The sequence below is a fragment of the Xenopus laevis genome, chromosome 8L (assembly GCF_017654675.1).
Source record: "Xenopus laevis strain J_2021 chromosome 8L, Xenopus_laevis_v10.1, whole genome shotgun sequence".
Taxonomy (NCBI): domain Eukaryota; kingdom Metazoa; phylum Chordata; class Amphibia; order Anura; family Pipidae; genus Xenopus; species Xenopus laevis.
In genome coordinates, this window is record NC_054385.1 from 62,012,269 (window position 1) to 62,028,436 (window position 16,168).

At 40.9% G+C, this 16,168-nt stretch overlaps 1 protein-coding gene across 3 annotated transcripts in view; it reads right to left on the minus strand.

The window, feature by feature from the left end:
- The window catches only part of LOC108698924 (proto-oncogene DBL-like), a 73,264-nt gene that overhangs the window by 15,222 nt on the left and 41,874 nt on the right, over positions 1-16,168 (minus strand). For all 3 annotated transcript variants that reach the window (XM_041572811.1, XM_041572813.1, XM_041572812.1), the window contains 10 exons: positions 15,581-15,752; positions 14,798-14,886; positions 13,636-13,724; positions 13,227-13,293; positions 11,432-11,547; positions 9,914-9,983; positions 9,524-9,616; positions 6,238-6,330; positions 5,146-5,271; positions 4,075-4,296 (listed from right to left, as the gene is read on the minus strand). In XM_041572811.1, the coding sequence (XP_041428745.1) occupies positions 4,075-4,296; positions 5,146-5,271; positions 6,238-6,330; positions 9,524-9,616; positions 9,914-9,983; positions 11,432-11,547; positions 13,227-13,293; positions 13,636-13,724; positions 14,798-14,886; positions 15,581-15,752 (1,137 nt within the window). The remainder of the gene's footprint in view (positions 1-4,074; positions 4,297-5,145; positions 5,272-6,237; positions 6,331-9,523; positions 9,617-9,913; positions 9,984-11,431; positions 11,548-13,226; positions 13,294-13,635; positions 13,725-14,797; positions 14,887-15,580; positions 15,753-16,168) is intronic.

Sequence of the window (16,168 nt, forward strand, 5' to 3'; positions counted from 1 at the left end):
AAGTTCACGCAGACTTCTTCTTCCTTTGCAGATTCACCTGGCAAGTAAGTCTATCTTCGAAAGGGCCTTCCTCGACTCCGGAGCGGATGGCAATTTCATGGATGCCTTTTTTGCCGAACGCATGAAGATTCCCCTGCTTCCATTATCTTCACCCCTGCGAATTACCGCCATAGATGACAAACCCCTGGAGTTTGAATTCGTCACAAAGTTCACGGCGGAACTATCTGTACAAGTTGGGGCGCTGCATCAAGAAAAACTTTCATTCTTCATCATCCCCTGTCCTTCTACTCCAGTAATATTGGGTCTTCCGTGGTTACGTCTGCATAACCCCACCATAGACTGGTCCACTGGGCAGATCTCTCGTTGGAGTTTATTTTGCCTGCAACATTGCCTTCTGTCAAAACCCCTCGAGAAGGTGAATGTCTCCTCTGCGGAATTAAAGACTTTGCCCTCCACTTACAAGGGATTTTCCGATGTATTTTGTAAAAAGTCGGCAGAGTTCCTTCCCCCACATCGCTCCTACGATTGTCCGGTTGAACTCCTGCCAGGAGCTATGCCCCCCAGAGGGCGCACCTACCCTCTCTCTCCTGCAGAGACTACCGCTATGAAGGAGTACATCCAAGAAAATCTCCAGCGGGGGTTTATCCGCCCTTCTACCTCTCCTGCAGGGGCTGGGTTCTTCTTTGTGGAGAAGAAGGACGGAGGCCTTCGGCCTTGTATAGACTATCGGGGTCTGAATAAGATCACCGTGAAGAACAGGTACCCCCTGCCCCTGATTGCCGAGCTCTTTGACCAGCTGAAAGGGGCAAAGATTTTCTCCAAGTTGGATCTCCGGGGGGCCTACAACCTCATTCGCATCCGGGAGGGTGACGAATGGAAGACGGCATTCAACACTCGGGATGGGCACTATGAATATCTCGTTATGCCCTTCGGCCTATGCAATGCCCCTGCCGTCTTCCAGGAGTTTGTTAATGATGTGTTCCGAGATCTCCTAGGAAGGTTCGTAGTCGTATACTTGGACGACATCCTGATCTTTTCCAAGGACCTTGAAAGTCATCGCTCCCAGGTGAAGGAGGTACTCTCTCGTCTGAGGAAGAACTCTCTCTTCGCCAAGTTGGAGAAGTGTGTCTTCGAGGTATCCAAGATCCCCTTCCTAGGATACATTATCTCTCCAGAGGGATTTGAGATGGACCCCGTGAAGGTGTCGGCCATCCAGGAGTGGCCTCTCCCACTGAGTACCAAGGCAATCCAGAGGTTCATCGGATTTGCTAATTATTATCGACAGTTCATCCGGGGGTTCTCTTCCCGCATTGCACCTATCCTGGCCCTCATCCGGAAAGGGGGTAAACCCAGCCTGTGGCCTCAATCCGCCATAGAAGCCTTTCAGTCCTTGAAAGAGGCCTTCACGTCCGCTCCTGTTCTCCGACATCCCAATCCTGCACTACCCTTCTGCATCGAAGTCGATGCTTCTGAAGTCGGAGCCGGAGCTATCCTGTCTCAGAGACACTCCACTGATGGAAAATTGCACCCCTGTGCGTTTTTCTCCAAGAAGTTCTCATCCGCAGAGCAGAACTATGATGTCGGAAATCGAGAACTCTTAGCAGTCAAGCTTGCCCTTGAAGAATGGCGTCACCTCCTGGAGGGCTCTGAAATTCCTGTCCAGATTTTCACAGATCACAAGAATCTGGAGTTTATACAGTCCCTCAAGAGGCTAAATCCCAGACAAGCCAGGTGGGCCCTTTTCTTTTCTCGTTTTAACTTTGTTTTGACTTATCGCCCAGGTTCCAAGAATCTGAAAGCCGATGCCTTGTCTCGTAGCTTCACTCCGGTGGATCGTGACCCTAAGAGGCAGGAGCCAATCATTCCACCAGTCAAGATCATTGCCTCTCTGTATCCCCAATTTGCCGACCAGATTCTGGCTGGGCAGTCCTCGGCTCCTCAAGATACTCCGATTGGCATGGCCTTCGTCCCTCCAGAACTTCGCCTGGCCATCCTGCAACAAACCCACTGCTCCAGACAAGCTGGACATCCTGGTCCGGCCAAGACCCTTGAACTCTTGAGGCGCCTAGTCTGGTGGCCTGATATCCGCAAGGATGTAAAGGACTTTGTGGCTGCTTGTAATGTCTGTGCCACTTCTAAGCCTAGCCATTCCCGCCCAGCGGGTTGTTACAGCCTTTGCCGGTTCCCTCTCGTCCGTGGACGCACCTCTCTATGGACTTTATTGTCGAACTTCCTCCCTCCGGTGGGAATACTGTGATCTGGGTTGTCATTGACCGCTTCAGCAAAATGGCCCATTTCATCCCTTTGAAGAAGTTACCCTCTGCGGTGGAATTATCCCAACTCTTTATTAAGTACATCTTCCGCCTGCATGGTTTCCCGGTGGAGATCGTCTCCGACAGAGGCACCCAGTTTACCGCCAAGTTCTGGCGTTCTCTATGTAAAGACTTGGGAATAACACTTAAATTTTCATCTGCCTACCACCCGCAGACGAATGGGGCAGCTGAACGTGTGAACCAAGCCTTAGAACAGTTCCTGAGGAACCACGTGTCTCTTTGCCAGGACGATTGGTCTGACCTCCTCCCGTGGGCAGAGTTTGCTCATAATAACGCATGTCATTCCTCCACAGGAAGGTCTCCATTTATGGTGGTGTATGGACAGCACCCTCAAGCCTTTCCTCAGGACTTCGTGTTGTCGGACGTCCCGGCTGCAGATGATCTGACAGCCCATATGCTTGCTATTTGGGCTGCAACCAAGTCTAATCTGGAGAAGTGTGCTCTAGTCCACAAGACTTTCGCGGATCGCCGTAGAAGGCCCTCTCCTCCCTACAAGGTGGGTGATAATGTCTGGCTCTCTTCCAGGAATATTCGCTTGAAGGTGCCATCTCCCAAGTTGGGTCCGAAGTTCCTGGGTCCGTTCCCCATCTTGGAGATAATTAACCCCGTAGCCATCAGACTTCAACTCCCACCAGAGATGAGAATCCCCAACGTGTTCCACGTCTCCCTGGTGAAGCCCACCGTCTCCAACCGTTTCTCTGGTGTCCAATCTCCTCCTCCTGCTGTCTCTGTGGAGGGTCAACAAGAATTCGAGGTGGAGAGAATCCTTGATTCCAGAATCTCCAGAGGGTCCCTTCAGTACCTCATCCATTGGAAGGGCTTTGGCCCCGAAGAATGCTCTTGGGAGGGACATCGTGATGTGCATGCTCCTCGTTTGGTAAGAGACTTCCACTCCAAGTTTCCCCAGAAACCAAGTCCCGGTGGTCCTGATGCCCCCCGTGAGGGGGGGGTACTGTCAAGACCGCCGGGAGCGCGAGGAGTCGCGTCCGCTCCCGGCGGCGAAGAATTCAAGATGGCGGCGCCCAGTCAACCCACGTGGGTTCCGACGCCGGCGCCATGACGTCAGCGCGGCGCGACGGTCGCAGGCGCGCTGACGCTGACGCAAGGGCGCCAAATTCAAACATAAAAGGACGCCTGAGACGCCAAGATGGCGCCCGAAAATAGGATTCTGTTCCCTGAGAGTTTCCTGGGTTCCCTTGCTGTTTTCCCTACTTATATCTGCCTGATTCCTTGTTGTGACCCTTTGCCTGGACCTGGACTTCGCTGATTCTCTGCCTGCTATTGACCCCCTGCCTGGACTTTGGACTTTGATTATATTCTGCCTGCCTTGTGACCTGTAGCCTGAACCCGATTACCCTTTCTGCTTATCCCTGGATACCACTATCCTGATCCCTCCTGAGGGGCTTCCTCCTAGATCCGGACTACTCCCCAGAGGGGGCTCCCGGCTCCCTGACAGTTCCACTGATGCAGATCAACAGTATCATCCCGTATCTGCATGTTATATTTACTCTGAACATACACACGTGAATCTATATGATTTAACAAGCCTAGCACCTTTGCCTGTTGTGAGATACTGAGAGCTGGTTAGACACCTCCGCACCAAAAGTGGCCAAACAGGGCAGTATTTTTTGCAGACTGGCCTATGATTCCCATTGTGTTTGCTAAACTCATTCTTAGAATTGGTCGTTCTTATATTGCTTTGTAAAGCCAAACATAGTACAACACAGTGCTTTATACCTACTTTTAAAATATGCTTAAAACTATAGGAAGGAGTTTTATCGTGTCCATCTCCATGCTCCTCTCTCTTCTTACAAAACACAAGGGCCCTTTCATAGAGGAAGAGGTGTCTCTGCATTGGCTTGAAGCGGGCAAGCTCCTTCATTTTTGTTGGGCCTTTCTTATGTGTTATCCACATGCTAAAGGAGCCCTGCATTAGTATTCTTCCCAGTTCATTTATTTCGCCCTAGAAATAGCAGAAATGTATCATGTTAACTATATACAATTTCCAAATTATTTTGTAAACAGTTTGGATCTCCCTTTCCACCTAGAGTACATCATCCTACAGACACACCAAATACTATTACACGTAATGTGTGGAGTATTATATGGAAACTTTTGAGAGAATTGCCGTTTAACCATTCCATATTCAGGCACCTAGTGTCCCAAGCAACAATCAGTACCTCTCTGATCATCATTACACATACATTGCAAAATGCTTTCACTTAATAGAAACACTGCACCTACCTGTTCTAGGAGGTGTCTGGTTCAAAAAGTACAGATATAAATCAAAAGTGATTCATATCAGAAATACAATTGTGTCTACAGCATAAAGCTACATGGAAATAACCTTTAACTAATAGGACTGCCTCCCTGCTAAACCAATGATAGGTGGTACTCAAGCAACCTCAAGCTGGCAATTCTATTGTGCAGAATCAGTTACCTTTGATACAAGCACCACTATAAGCAGACCCATTAATCACCTAGGAAAGCACTACAAAATATTGGTTTGGTGTAGCAAGAAGGCAATACTTTTCCCCACGTCCACCCACATCAAAAGCTTCATTCGCTTTCAATTCTAGGAAGAACATTAGTTTCAGAAACAAAAATATACTTATACAAACATTGTTAACAGAAAGTAAATGTTTAATGTAGGAAATGAATATAGAATTGATTAACATGGAATGTGTGTTGCTGAAAAGATACAGATTGTATTCTTACAGAAACAGCAGTAATCATTTGTAGTGCACAGCCAGAGAGCAGCTCCGGTTTGGTTGATAATATAATTTACAGATAAATATATGGCAGCACTTACATTATAACCTGTTATAGCAATCTGGTGCATGGAATCATTCACAGATTTTAATAGGTCTAACATAGAATCCAGAGCTTCCTGTAGTTCCTCAGCCCCATCAGCATTACTGCTATATTTCAGCAATTCCTATTAAAATAAAAAAGGTAAGTAGAGTATTAACATTACACTCGATTGGGGTTATGTAATAAAAGGCACTAACTATGTTTGCCCACCAGGTGCAGTAACCCATAGCAACCATTCAGCAGGTAGCATTTACTGGTCACCTGTTTAAAAGCAAACATCTTATTGGTTGCTATGGGTTACTGCTCCTAGGCAAACTTAATTCATTTTATTAAATATGGGGGTATATCTCGCTTATTCGCCTACTGTTTGGGGACGTCAGTATATGTATTATTGTTTTTCTTCTGCTATCTTTTGTGACACACACAGTATGGGGGCATATTGTCTGTGCTAAATTGTACCTAATAGCCATCAGTAAATTACCTTTCAGAACACACTAGTACAAGTTACAAAATGAAAGCATAGATGCAATTGGTCATTGTCAGCAGCGTCAATTCTGGGGCTGCTGCTATAGCACTCCCTTTTCCTCTCTTATTTTACTTTATTTCTTTCTTTCTTTGTAATAAATGTGAAAATGTTAATAAAGGGTTGCCACCTTTTCTGGAAAAAAATATTTAGCTTTTTTTCCCCTATTAATAACATTGGGATCAACCATAAATTTTACCGGCCAGGCCAGTAAAATACCGGCCAGGTGGCAACTCTAATTCTGCTATAGGTGGGATACATTTGCTGGAGGATAAATGTTTGGATATTTGCCTCTACTTTTAAGACAAGATTGACACAGCATACAGTATATCATACTTCTATCTATCCACCACCTTCCCCTAACACTCCACAGTCTGTGCTCTTTCATTCTGGTGACTTACAGTATGAGGCAGCTAGAAGCCCTATTTAATCAAACCATTTATTCAATCTTTCCACCCAGATTAGAATCCTCTCTTCCCACTCAAAATATGTGCGGGTGTTTGTACTATATTTTATAATCAATATCCCTTAATCCACATAAACATGGAGCACAATATTGACATTTACCTTAATTAATAGCTGGTATTTGGTCAAACGCTGAACAGGTTTAAGTAGATAAGAATCAAGTGCAAGTTTATGGTCCAACTTTCTTTGGCATTCCTGAAATAAAATAAATACGGCTTTAACTAACACACACACACACACAAATTTAAGCCTTTTATTACCAAGATACAGACCCAAATTTGTGAGGATCTATATATGCCAGTGCCAAGGGTTGCAGGCTGTTGCCTAGGGTACAGCCGATTCAAAGAGCTGTCAAATTTCCTGCTGATCAGTTCCCATGTGGCTTATTTGTTTACAAAACTAGTGGTACCAGCAGGGGGCAGGTATGAGTGGTTGGAGGGGGGGATTTGGAATACATGCAATGCATGCAACATGCAATGTATTCAACTATTATATCTCCAAAATATCAAGTGAAATATCAAGAACGTAGTCCCGAGCCTAAGATTAATTAGTGTGAAAGGCATCCTAATTAAATCATAAAACTACATGAAACAGGAAAGCTACATCATCGTTACACATTGGAATAACGTAAGATAATGTTTCAGTTGCATAAAGCCGTGCAAGACCTGAATAGACCTGCAGTAAATGAGAGCACGCCCTGTGTCTGTACAGGTGAAAAAAGCTCATAAAATGAAACACAGAAAGGACATTAGCTATTAACTTGGTAGGCACATAAAACCTAAAGCTCAGAGATTTAAAAGGTGGCAAGGAAGAACACATGAACCTTAACACAGAGCAGGATTTCGGCAGCATGATCACTTTTAGCTGAGGTTCATGATCAGCAGACTGACTTACCAATGCAGTGAGGAATTCAGACAGGCTGTGTATTCAGAGGCATTATATTGTTGGTTGGTTGTATAACCAAATCTATAGCTGTGGTACTTGTTCCTTAAATCTGTATATCAGTATATAACAGGGCCAAAACTAGAGGTAGGCAGAAGAGGCACCTGCCTAGGGCGCCACGAAAGGTGGGCACTGGGCACGTACCTGTTAAAGGGTCTTCTGCCTACCACTAGTTTGTGTTTGCACGCCTCTGTTTTCTGCCCTCCCTTCTACAACACTCCCTATCCCTCCCTCCCCTCTCTTCACTCTCTGTCACTCTTCCCTGTCACTCTCCCCTGTCACCACAGCCCTGGCTGAGCGCGCACATGGGGGGTGGTGGGGGCCGACCGGGTTGCCTAGGGCGCCTAGTCGGCTTGGCCCGGCCCTGGTTTTTCATATAATCCTCTTTAAGTAAGCAGGAATCCTCCATGAACTTGCAAAAATACAGGTGGGGGGGGGGTTAATAACTTAGCACACAGGAATTTAATCCCTATAAGCATCAATCAGTTGTAATTTTCCATGTCTAATTTAGCAGAACAGAACCTGGTGGACCCCAGTCAATGCCCTAGCGGCTCCTGCCTGCCTCCCTCCCTTCTGGCCCCGCCAACTGTCTCTTTATCAAGCACCTCTGCAAGGCCCCACCACCTGCCCATTGCCCTGCAGCTCACTCTCCTCACTGGGCCCTGCCAACTTCTCACTAGTAGACTTAATGAAGGTGAAAGGAAAAAAAACACACAGCCATCTTTAGTTTTCCTCTCCTGCTTCCTGGGTTAATCTGCTCATAATCCATTTCTGCAGTGATCCTATTGGCATGTTTAGGGTTAATATGATCAGTGTCCATTTCTGCAGTGGTTTTGCTGGCATTTATCAAGTTTAAAGGATTTATTGTACCTAAAGATGGCAAAGTGGCACCTAGCTAAGTGCAGTACCTTTCTTCCAACACAGGGAAAAGATGAGAGCTATACTTTGCTTATCAACTGGGGTCAATAAAGTGGCTCAGCTTCTCTCCATATTTGAGCCTGCAGATGAGATCAGGTAGACCTGGATCACCATCAAAACATTGCTGTAACAGTCACTGTCCAAGAAAAGTCTAGACAGTCTAAGACAACACATAAACACCTTTATATTAAAGCATAACTGATAACCCCTTCCACATTATGCTGCTTTTAGCTGCTTACAAATATTTGGAACCACCTGCTTAGAAGCTTAGAAAATGTCTGATTATGGTTTCAGTGGAGAGATTATGTCAGTGTTTTATCTGGAGGAAATAAGGAAGGTTGTGTTTTGTTTATGAAAAAGAAGCAGAGGTGTGTTTGGTTTATAGGGAGTGAACAGGTCTGGCATTCACTATAAAGGCAAACAACCTGCAAAATGTTTCACTTTCTTGTTTTCACAATGTTTTCAAAAATGAAATACATTAGATGATTACTCAAGAAAAAAGTCTGAGATGAGAGACAAATAGGCTAAAGGTGCACTAGAATACAATGATTACAAAAAGGGGTATATGGAGACCCATATGTGCCATGATCAATCCATCTATATAAGTATATAATATAGTCATAGCATATTTAAAGGGAAATTAACTCCCCAATTATTAGCTCCCCACTACAGAGTACTTAGGACCTGTTGTACACAGCTATAATTTTCTTACCATAATCAAAAGGGCATACATAGACTAGTTATACAGAATAAAACATTTTGTATTAGCCCATCATGAAATTATATTTTATTCCGTCTTGTATATACTTAATGTGGCAATAATTTATAAAGAAGTCTAACTGCTGTATCTGTTATTGGTCAATTATCCCACTTCTAATAAAATTCGCATTTATCAATCCCACACCTAACTGTCTCATATGCAGTTACAGTATTGCTTTTTTTGCTGCATGGTTAAAAGCTGTGGAGAAAAAACTTGCTATAAATCATAGACAGTGTATATCATTTATATAATTATTTATATAATTCTACTTCACTGCCGCTGGTCAACATGGAAATAAAAACAAATTACTATAAGTGTTGTTGAGGACCATGTCACACCATGCAGAATTTTGGGCCAACATATTGAATAAGAATAAAAGTAATTTAACAATCCAGAAAAATGAATTATGTCCCTTCTTTGTGCACTTCGTTTAGTGACATGTTCATAAATGTCCCCCAATGTGTTTTATTACTGTGCAATAGAATTTGACTGACAATTGCTGAACTATTGAGGAAGGGAACTGACACTTGTTTGTATCAATAAATTTGATGATCAGAGGAAACAATAATAGATAGTAAGCTCTTGAATGTCAAGCCATCATTTGCGTTGCGCCAGTCTGTAAGTGCTGATTGTATCCCTTTAATACACAGTAAATGACTGGCAGGTTATAACTAACCCATAACCATAATAACAGAAAAATCATCACATATTAATCCAAAAAAAATAATGATTCTATGGGATGATTGAAAGCTGTGAAATCGGACATACCTGGAAAAAAGCACTGTCAGAAAATTGTCTCCAGAGGGAATCTGATCGTGGCTTATTCTGACAATACTTTTCATACATCTGAAAATCCTCCCTCTGTAAGAAAAGGATAGAAGATAAAAACCCAAAGCCTTAGCCCTATGTAGCAAATGTTTGTTAAAGTACAATAAAGTTGACAGGCTGAAGAACTTTCACACTGTTAGAACAGATACGGTACATGTTCAACCACAAACATGAACAGTTGGTTCCAGGGATTATTGGCGCCTGTGCTGCCATGATGAAAGAGCATTTTGATTTGACCAGACAATAGAAATATGCTTCTAGACTGAGGAACAGATAATAGTTAAGAAAACATCATTATAAACTATTAAGTGACATCTTTACTGTACTCACCCTTTCAAGGAAGCAAAACCCAACCTTTTCTGGGGCTTCAATGCAATTTTCAAGACTCTGGAGAAATACTCTGTGTCAGCAACAAGAAAACAAATCTTTTTAAATTCTTTATATGCCATTTAAACATGCTCTATGTGGTGAGCATCAAAAAAGATTCCCTATTTCCCCTAGGTACTCTCCTGAAATGGTTGCCTAGTGCTGGCTGGAGGGGTCGGCACCTCTCCCAATAATATCTGCACAAAAATTTGCCAAACACCGAAGGCTAGTATAGCGGGGAAATCCCCTGCACGTTTATTTTGTCAAGTGATGTAACTTTTCGAGGGCGTGCCATGTCTGAGGAAGGGGCACGCCCCCAAAACGTTACATCACTTGACAAAATAAACGTGCAGGGGATATCCCCGCTATACTAGCCTTCGGTGTTTGGCAAATTTTTGTGCAGATACTATGTGGTGAGCAAGCATACCTAGTTATTTTCAAGCAAAAAGCAGGGCATTTAACTTATTAAAACATTGTATAAAGATATTCTTTTACATTTGTTTTGCTCTCAGTCGCTCTGCTCATTAATCCTGCTACAGCAGCAGAACTATTATCTTAGTTCAAGAAACACATAAGAAATTGTGACTTTTTTTACCTCTAGTGCATATTGAGTATTAGCATATTTAAAGGATAAGAAAACCTTTCAAAAAGTGAGTGTAAAATTGACGAGCGTGCTTTTATATATATATATATATATATATTCTTTAATATCTTAGTATCTTAGTACTAAGATCTTAGTATCTTAATTAGAAAAATAATGTACATTGCAAAAGTGCTTAGAATAGCACTCTCAACAATTTTGCATTCAATTATTTTTAAGGTTTTCTTATCCTTTAAGAAAAAATATAATGCTAGGACCACTCTTTTTCTGGGACCACTGACACATTACTGGGGGCAACTTAATAGATATTGCTTGAATCATTGTAACATATATTGCTTGGGCAATATTATTTTAATTGCTGGGGTCACTGTGACATATATTTCAGGGACTTATGTGACATTAATTGCTTGAGCCACACTCTTTTTTTAAATGCTGGGGACAATGTCATATATTGCATATTGCTGGCTCCACTGAAAAAAAACTATCAAGCATAAAAGGGTTCTTATGGCAAAAAAAATATTTGAACTTCAAAGCAGGGTGAGTCAATCACAGGAATCCATTAGGCCATCAAATATTCTTGCCTGTCCAAGCTAGAAAGGCAGACAGATAGAGCTATATACATGATAGACAGAGATTGATTTGTTATCTTTTAGAATGCAATTTAACATTTTTGAAATACACATCAAATAAAACCACACACAGCCAGCAAACTCAGTCTTAAACTCACACATTTTCAATGTCTAATTATTTTTACACTACAGAAATGTAACATTTCAACACAAATGCAAGAAGCTATATAAAGCATAGATTTAAATGAGCTTGTATGATGGATGGATTTGCCTTTACGGTGACATGTTGGAAGCTTTAGAGTGGTTTCTTACTTATTATGAAATTCATAGATTTCTGGCATGTTTCCAAACAGAATGTTCTTCATGTTTCTCAGTGATGGAGGCATAAAGTGCATCATAGCTGGGTTCTCCATTTCTGAACGATATCCCTGTAAAGTGAAACCAAAGGCCACTAAACCTTTAAACCTTTACATAAAACTGTCTAGAATGTGTTAATGCACACAGTCATACATTGTACAAATGAAAAGCATAAGAGACTTTTCTATCAAACATGGGTGTCCATCCACTGACCTTTAATCTATTGATCTAATCTACTTAATCTAATAAAACTGATTATCAAGGATGCAGTGGGAGAATATGATGTAGGACAGCCTTGGTATGTAACAAGTTATTTGCTAAACAAATAGGCAAAGATGTTGTCTTGATTTTTGTAGGAAACTTAGGATGAACTGTAAACCATGCTACTGGAAATGTATCTGCCTTTTCCAGCATCACATACAGGGATGAGATCTATTATCTGAAATGCCTGGGATCTGCTATTTTCTTTTTAAAATACATGCTTATTACCTCTATAAGAGCACACAGGGGGTTGCAAGTGCTCCTAGACTGAGTGCTAAGGGGTGAGCTCTTGTGCCCCGTTGTGCTCTTGACCCCCGTGGTCAAGAATGGCCCCTTATAGCTTTTTATCAGTGTTTCCCATAATTGAGAAAGAATAAGCACACATAGTTGGCAGCTTTTTGTTAAACTGAGCTTCTTCGCATTTAAGAAAAACCAATGCCCTTCATTCATAAAATAAACCATTCTAATGTTCCCCTCCTTTTTAACATATATGCTTATTGCTTCCATATAAAATGTATTTATAAGTCATTACAAGTCATTATGAGTGGAATCTACAGTAAAAATTCTGTTTCAAATTCTTATTCAAAAAAATGAGTTGCTCCACTTTAAGATTTCCCCTGGCACTACCCCAAGAATTGGAAATCCTATGGTTTTGAACCCTATAAATTAGGTAAGTGGTCTCAAGATTGTGATCCAATCAAATATTAGCTTCTCTCAATACAGAGATCAGGATCGAAGGGACAATGTCTACATGTTCAGCATGAGCCCAATAAACTTGTGTTAGAAATGTGATAAGTCTACATTAAAGAATGGATCGATTTTATACCCCTGCATTCTTCTTTCTCCTTGGTCAGTGTGGAAAAAGTATACAATTGATTCCAAGAAGATCACTGGCACACAAGGCTATTACAAACAGGGAAGGAATGTTGTATGCTTGACAAAGGGGTACTACCTTCCCTGCTTGTAATAGTCTTGTGTGCCAGTGATCTTCTTGGAATCAATTGTTTGGGAGGGTGCCGATCCCCCCTTCACCGTGTACCAAGCATTATCTCTAGAAGGCCAGGGTGTGAGAGCGGGCTGTACTTTCCAAAAAAGTAGACAATGTCAGATTCTCCCTCCCATTTACACCAACTGTATAATGAATACCTAATTTACCAACCATATTTATAGCTCCTTAAGCTCACCTTAATATAAATCTGCTTATTCAGCTTAGGAAGTGGAGGTGATTCATTTACACACACACACAAATAGAAATAATTGCTTTATTTAATAGAATAAAGCAGAGCATATTTTTATTTATTAGGTTTAAGTTAAATACTGGACTACAGGCAGGCTGCATCTACTTTAATTACAACTAGATAAAGAATAGATACAACTGTTGTTTAAAATCCTACTGGCATTGATTGGGTGAGACACTTGTATATGTCACTACAAACAAAATGAAAATGTTAAAAAGTGTCATTTTCAAAAACACATAAGTGGCACTTACTAGCAATACTGTATAAAGTTCTTCCACATAAATCCGTTCTGTTTCTATTAACTCATGGATGACATGCCTATAATAAAACAAAGAATGAAAAGAAACAACTAAAACTAGTCATCAAACTAAGAGGACAGTTATTGGGAAGCCCATAGAGATGCCCATGCCCGTGTCTAATTTACAATTGTCAGCATCATAGTGTGAAACATGGGGGTAATCCCCATTTTCTTGGCAAGAAACTCAGTGCTTACCAGTTATTTCCTTTTATGGCTTCCTCAGTACCATGTCTGTTTAGCAAATAATATTAGAGGTGACATTGCTACATATTGTATCTATCTTACAGGTATGTTGCATATATTATCAATCTTATGTCACTGGAAATCATATTAAATAAATACGAAATATACAAAATAAATACCCTTTGAGAATGTCCAAGCTGTCTTCACTCTCCGAAATAAATAACTGCACAGAGTTGCGTTTTTCTTGATAGTCGTGCATTACTTCAATCTGAAAGAACATAGAATGTGCTGGCTATAATGGTTTCAGTTCTAACAGACATATATGTAACAGCACCTTGTCCAGACCTTAAAGGAGTTGTTCACCTTCCAAACACTTTTTTCAGTTCAGTTGTTTTCAGATTGTTCCCCAGAAATCAAGACTTTTTTCAATTACTTTCCATCATTTATTTTTTACTGTTTTTCCAAAATCTAAGTTTTGTAGTTTCAGTTTGGCAGCTCAGTAATTCAGGTACAGACTCCTACAATTTTGCAACATTTAGTTGATACATTTCTCAGCAGCATCTCTGGAGTATTAGCAACTATTGTATCAATTCTAACAGCTGCCTATAATGAAACCCAGAGATTCTGCTCAGCAGGGACAAAAATAAGAAATGTATCAACTAAATGTATCAATTTCGAACGGTTTACAGGGTCGGTGACCCCCCCTCCCAGAGCTGCTTTAGAAGGTGAAAAAAGACACTTTACACTTCAATATTAGAAAAACGGTGACACATAGTAATAGAAAGTAATTGGAAAAAGTGGATATTTCTGGTGATCTATCTGAAAATGATTGAAGAGTACAAGTCACATACATGACTTGGGGCAGCTGGAAAACTGACAATTTATCTAGCCCCATGTTAGATTTCAAAATTAAATATAAAAAAAATCTGTTTGCTCTTTTGAGAAACGGATTTCTGTGCAGAAGTCTGCAGGAGCAGCACTATTAACTGATGCATTTTGAATTTTTTTTTCCCATGACAGAATCCCTTTAATTTGTGGTAGGTCGAACAACACGATCACTGCCCAGAGCTCACTGGTGTATTAAAGTTGTCCTAAATCAACTGAAACCCTTAAGCCATTGAGAAGAGAGACTATATTCCAGCTCTCACAGCAACCGTGAACACACCAACATGCTAGATACTATCAGCCTTATTAATAGATATCATTTTTATTTGCTCTTCTCACCATTTGCCAGACATAGCTCGATCAGCATACTTATGTCATAATATGTCGAAATATGCACATGTTAGTTAGGTATATTCTATATATTTATATAAACAGGATTCTATGCTATTATGTTACCTTGCGTGTTGTTTGTATTTTCCTTGTGGTCCTTTTTCCAGGCAGAGTGATGTCAAAAGAAAACTTGAGAGTTGAATTGAAATCCATACCTTTGTTACAAAATCAATATAGAGGTAAAGTTGAATATAAGGTGCACTTTTTCCAAATAATTAGGATTATAAATACATTAGCTCTGAGCAAATGCGTTCATGTTTTCTTATATAGATAGTAAAGTCTGGGGATATATGTACATGAATATTGTGCACTGTGAATTTGATTTCAAAGTTTTGTACCCAGACTGGTGCTACTTATAAGGAAAATGTGTAAGCCTGTGGAACTAAGTAGAGAAGCCGCCATGTTTTTTCCCAGGCATCTCTACTGCAGACCTAGACTCATGCATGTACAGTAAATTCTGAGAATTTCACTCTACTATGCATGAGAAAGTCTAAAAGTGAGATTTGTGAACTTTGTACTGCAATTTAAGTTATTTGAAGCTAAGATCTTGAATTTGAGTTTCCGAAACTCAAATTTTAGAAGTTTGTGAACCAGAAAAAAATTGAAAAGATTCGGCAGATAAATACAGATAAAATGAATGATAGTATACACGGAAACAAGGAACAGTATAAGTCAAGCCTATGACTACCGTAAGTGTCCCAGTGACACAAAACGCGTTAGGCGTGAGATGTTTATATTTAGATAAAATTTTCATATTTTTACTTATTGGTCTGATCTGTGCGTGACCCATCAGAGTGCCTTGCTCCAACTTTTTGTTTATCTGTTCAAGTAATGTAAATGGGATATTACCATGTTTAGGGGAGAAGAGGGGGGATTTTGCTCTGGGAGGCGTCTCAGGACGAGGAGCGACCAGCTGGACCGGTCTTGCTTGCTTATCGGCCAACTTCTTCAGGCAACATTGCCTGTTCTCAAATAAAACTCGAACATTTTCTATCTTGTTATGAACACTTTGGATCTGAGTCTGTAAATTTTAGAATAGAATAAATGTGAAGATCACATATGCACTGAGCTTAATTAACACCTCACTAATAAATGTAATTTACATATACCTAAATATTCTTGTATTCCTCCAATTAGTCTATAAGCCCTATAAGATACTTTCTATGTCTAAGTAAACTGACTTTTTCCTAGTGGCATAACTAGATATTACTGGGCCACACAGCAAATTATTTCTTTGGGCTCCCAAATGTCTAGAGGTTGACCTGTTTTACCAATATTTATTGAAATTCTATATGAATACCTCCTGGGGCCCCCTGCAGCTGCACGGTCTGCTTTCTCTGTAGTTATGCCCTTGTTCTTTCCCTTTAATTATATAGGTATGGTATCTCTCATCCAGATGCCTATTATCTAGAAAGCTCTAAATTACAAAAAGGTTAT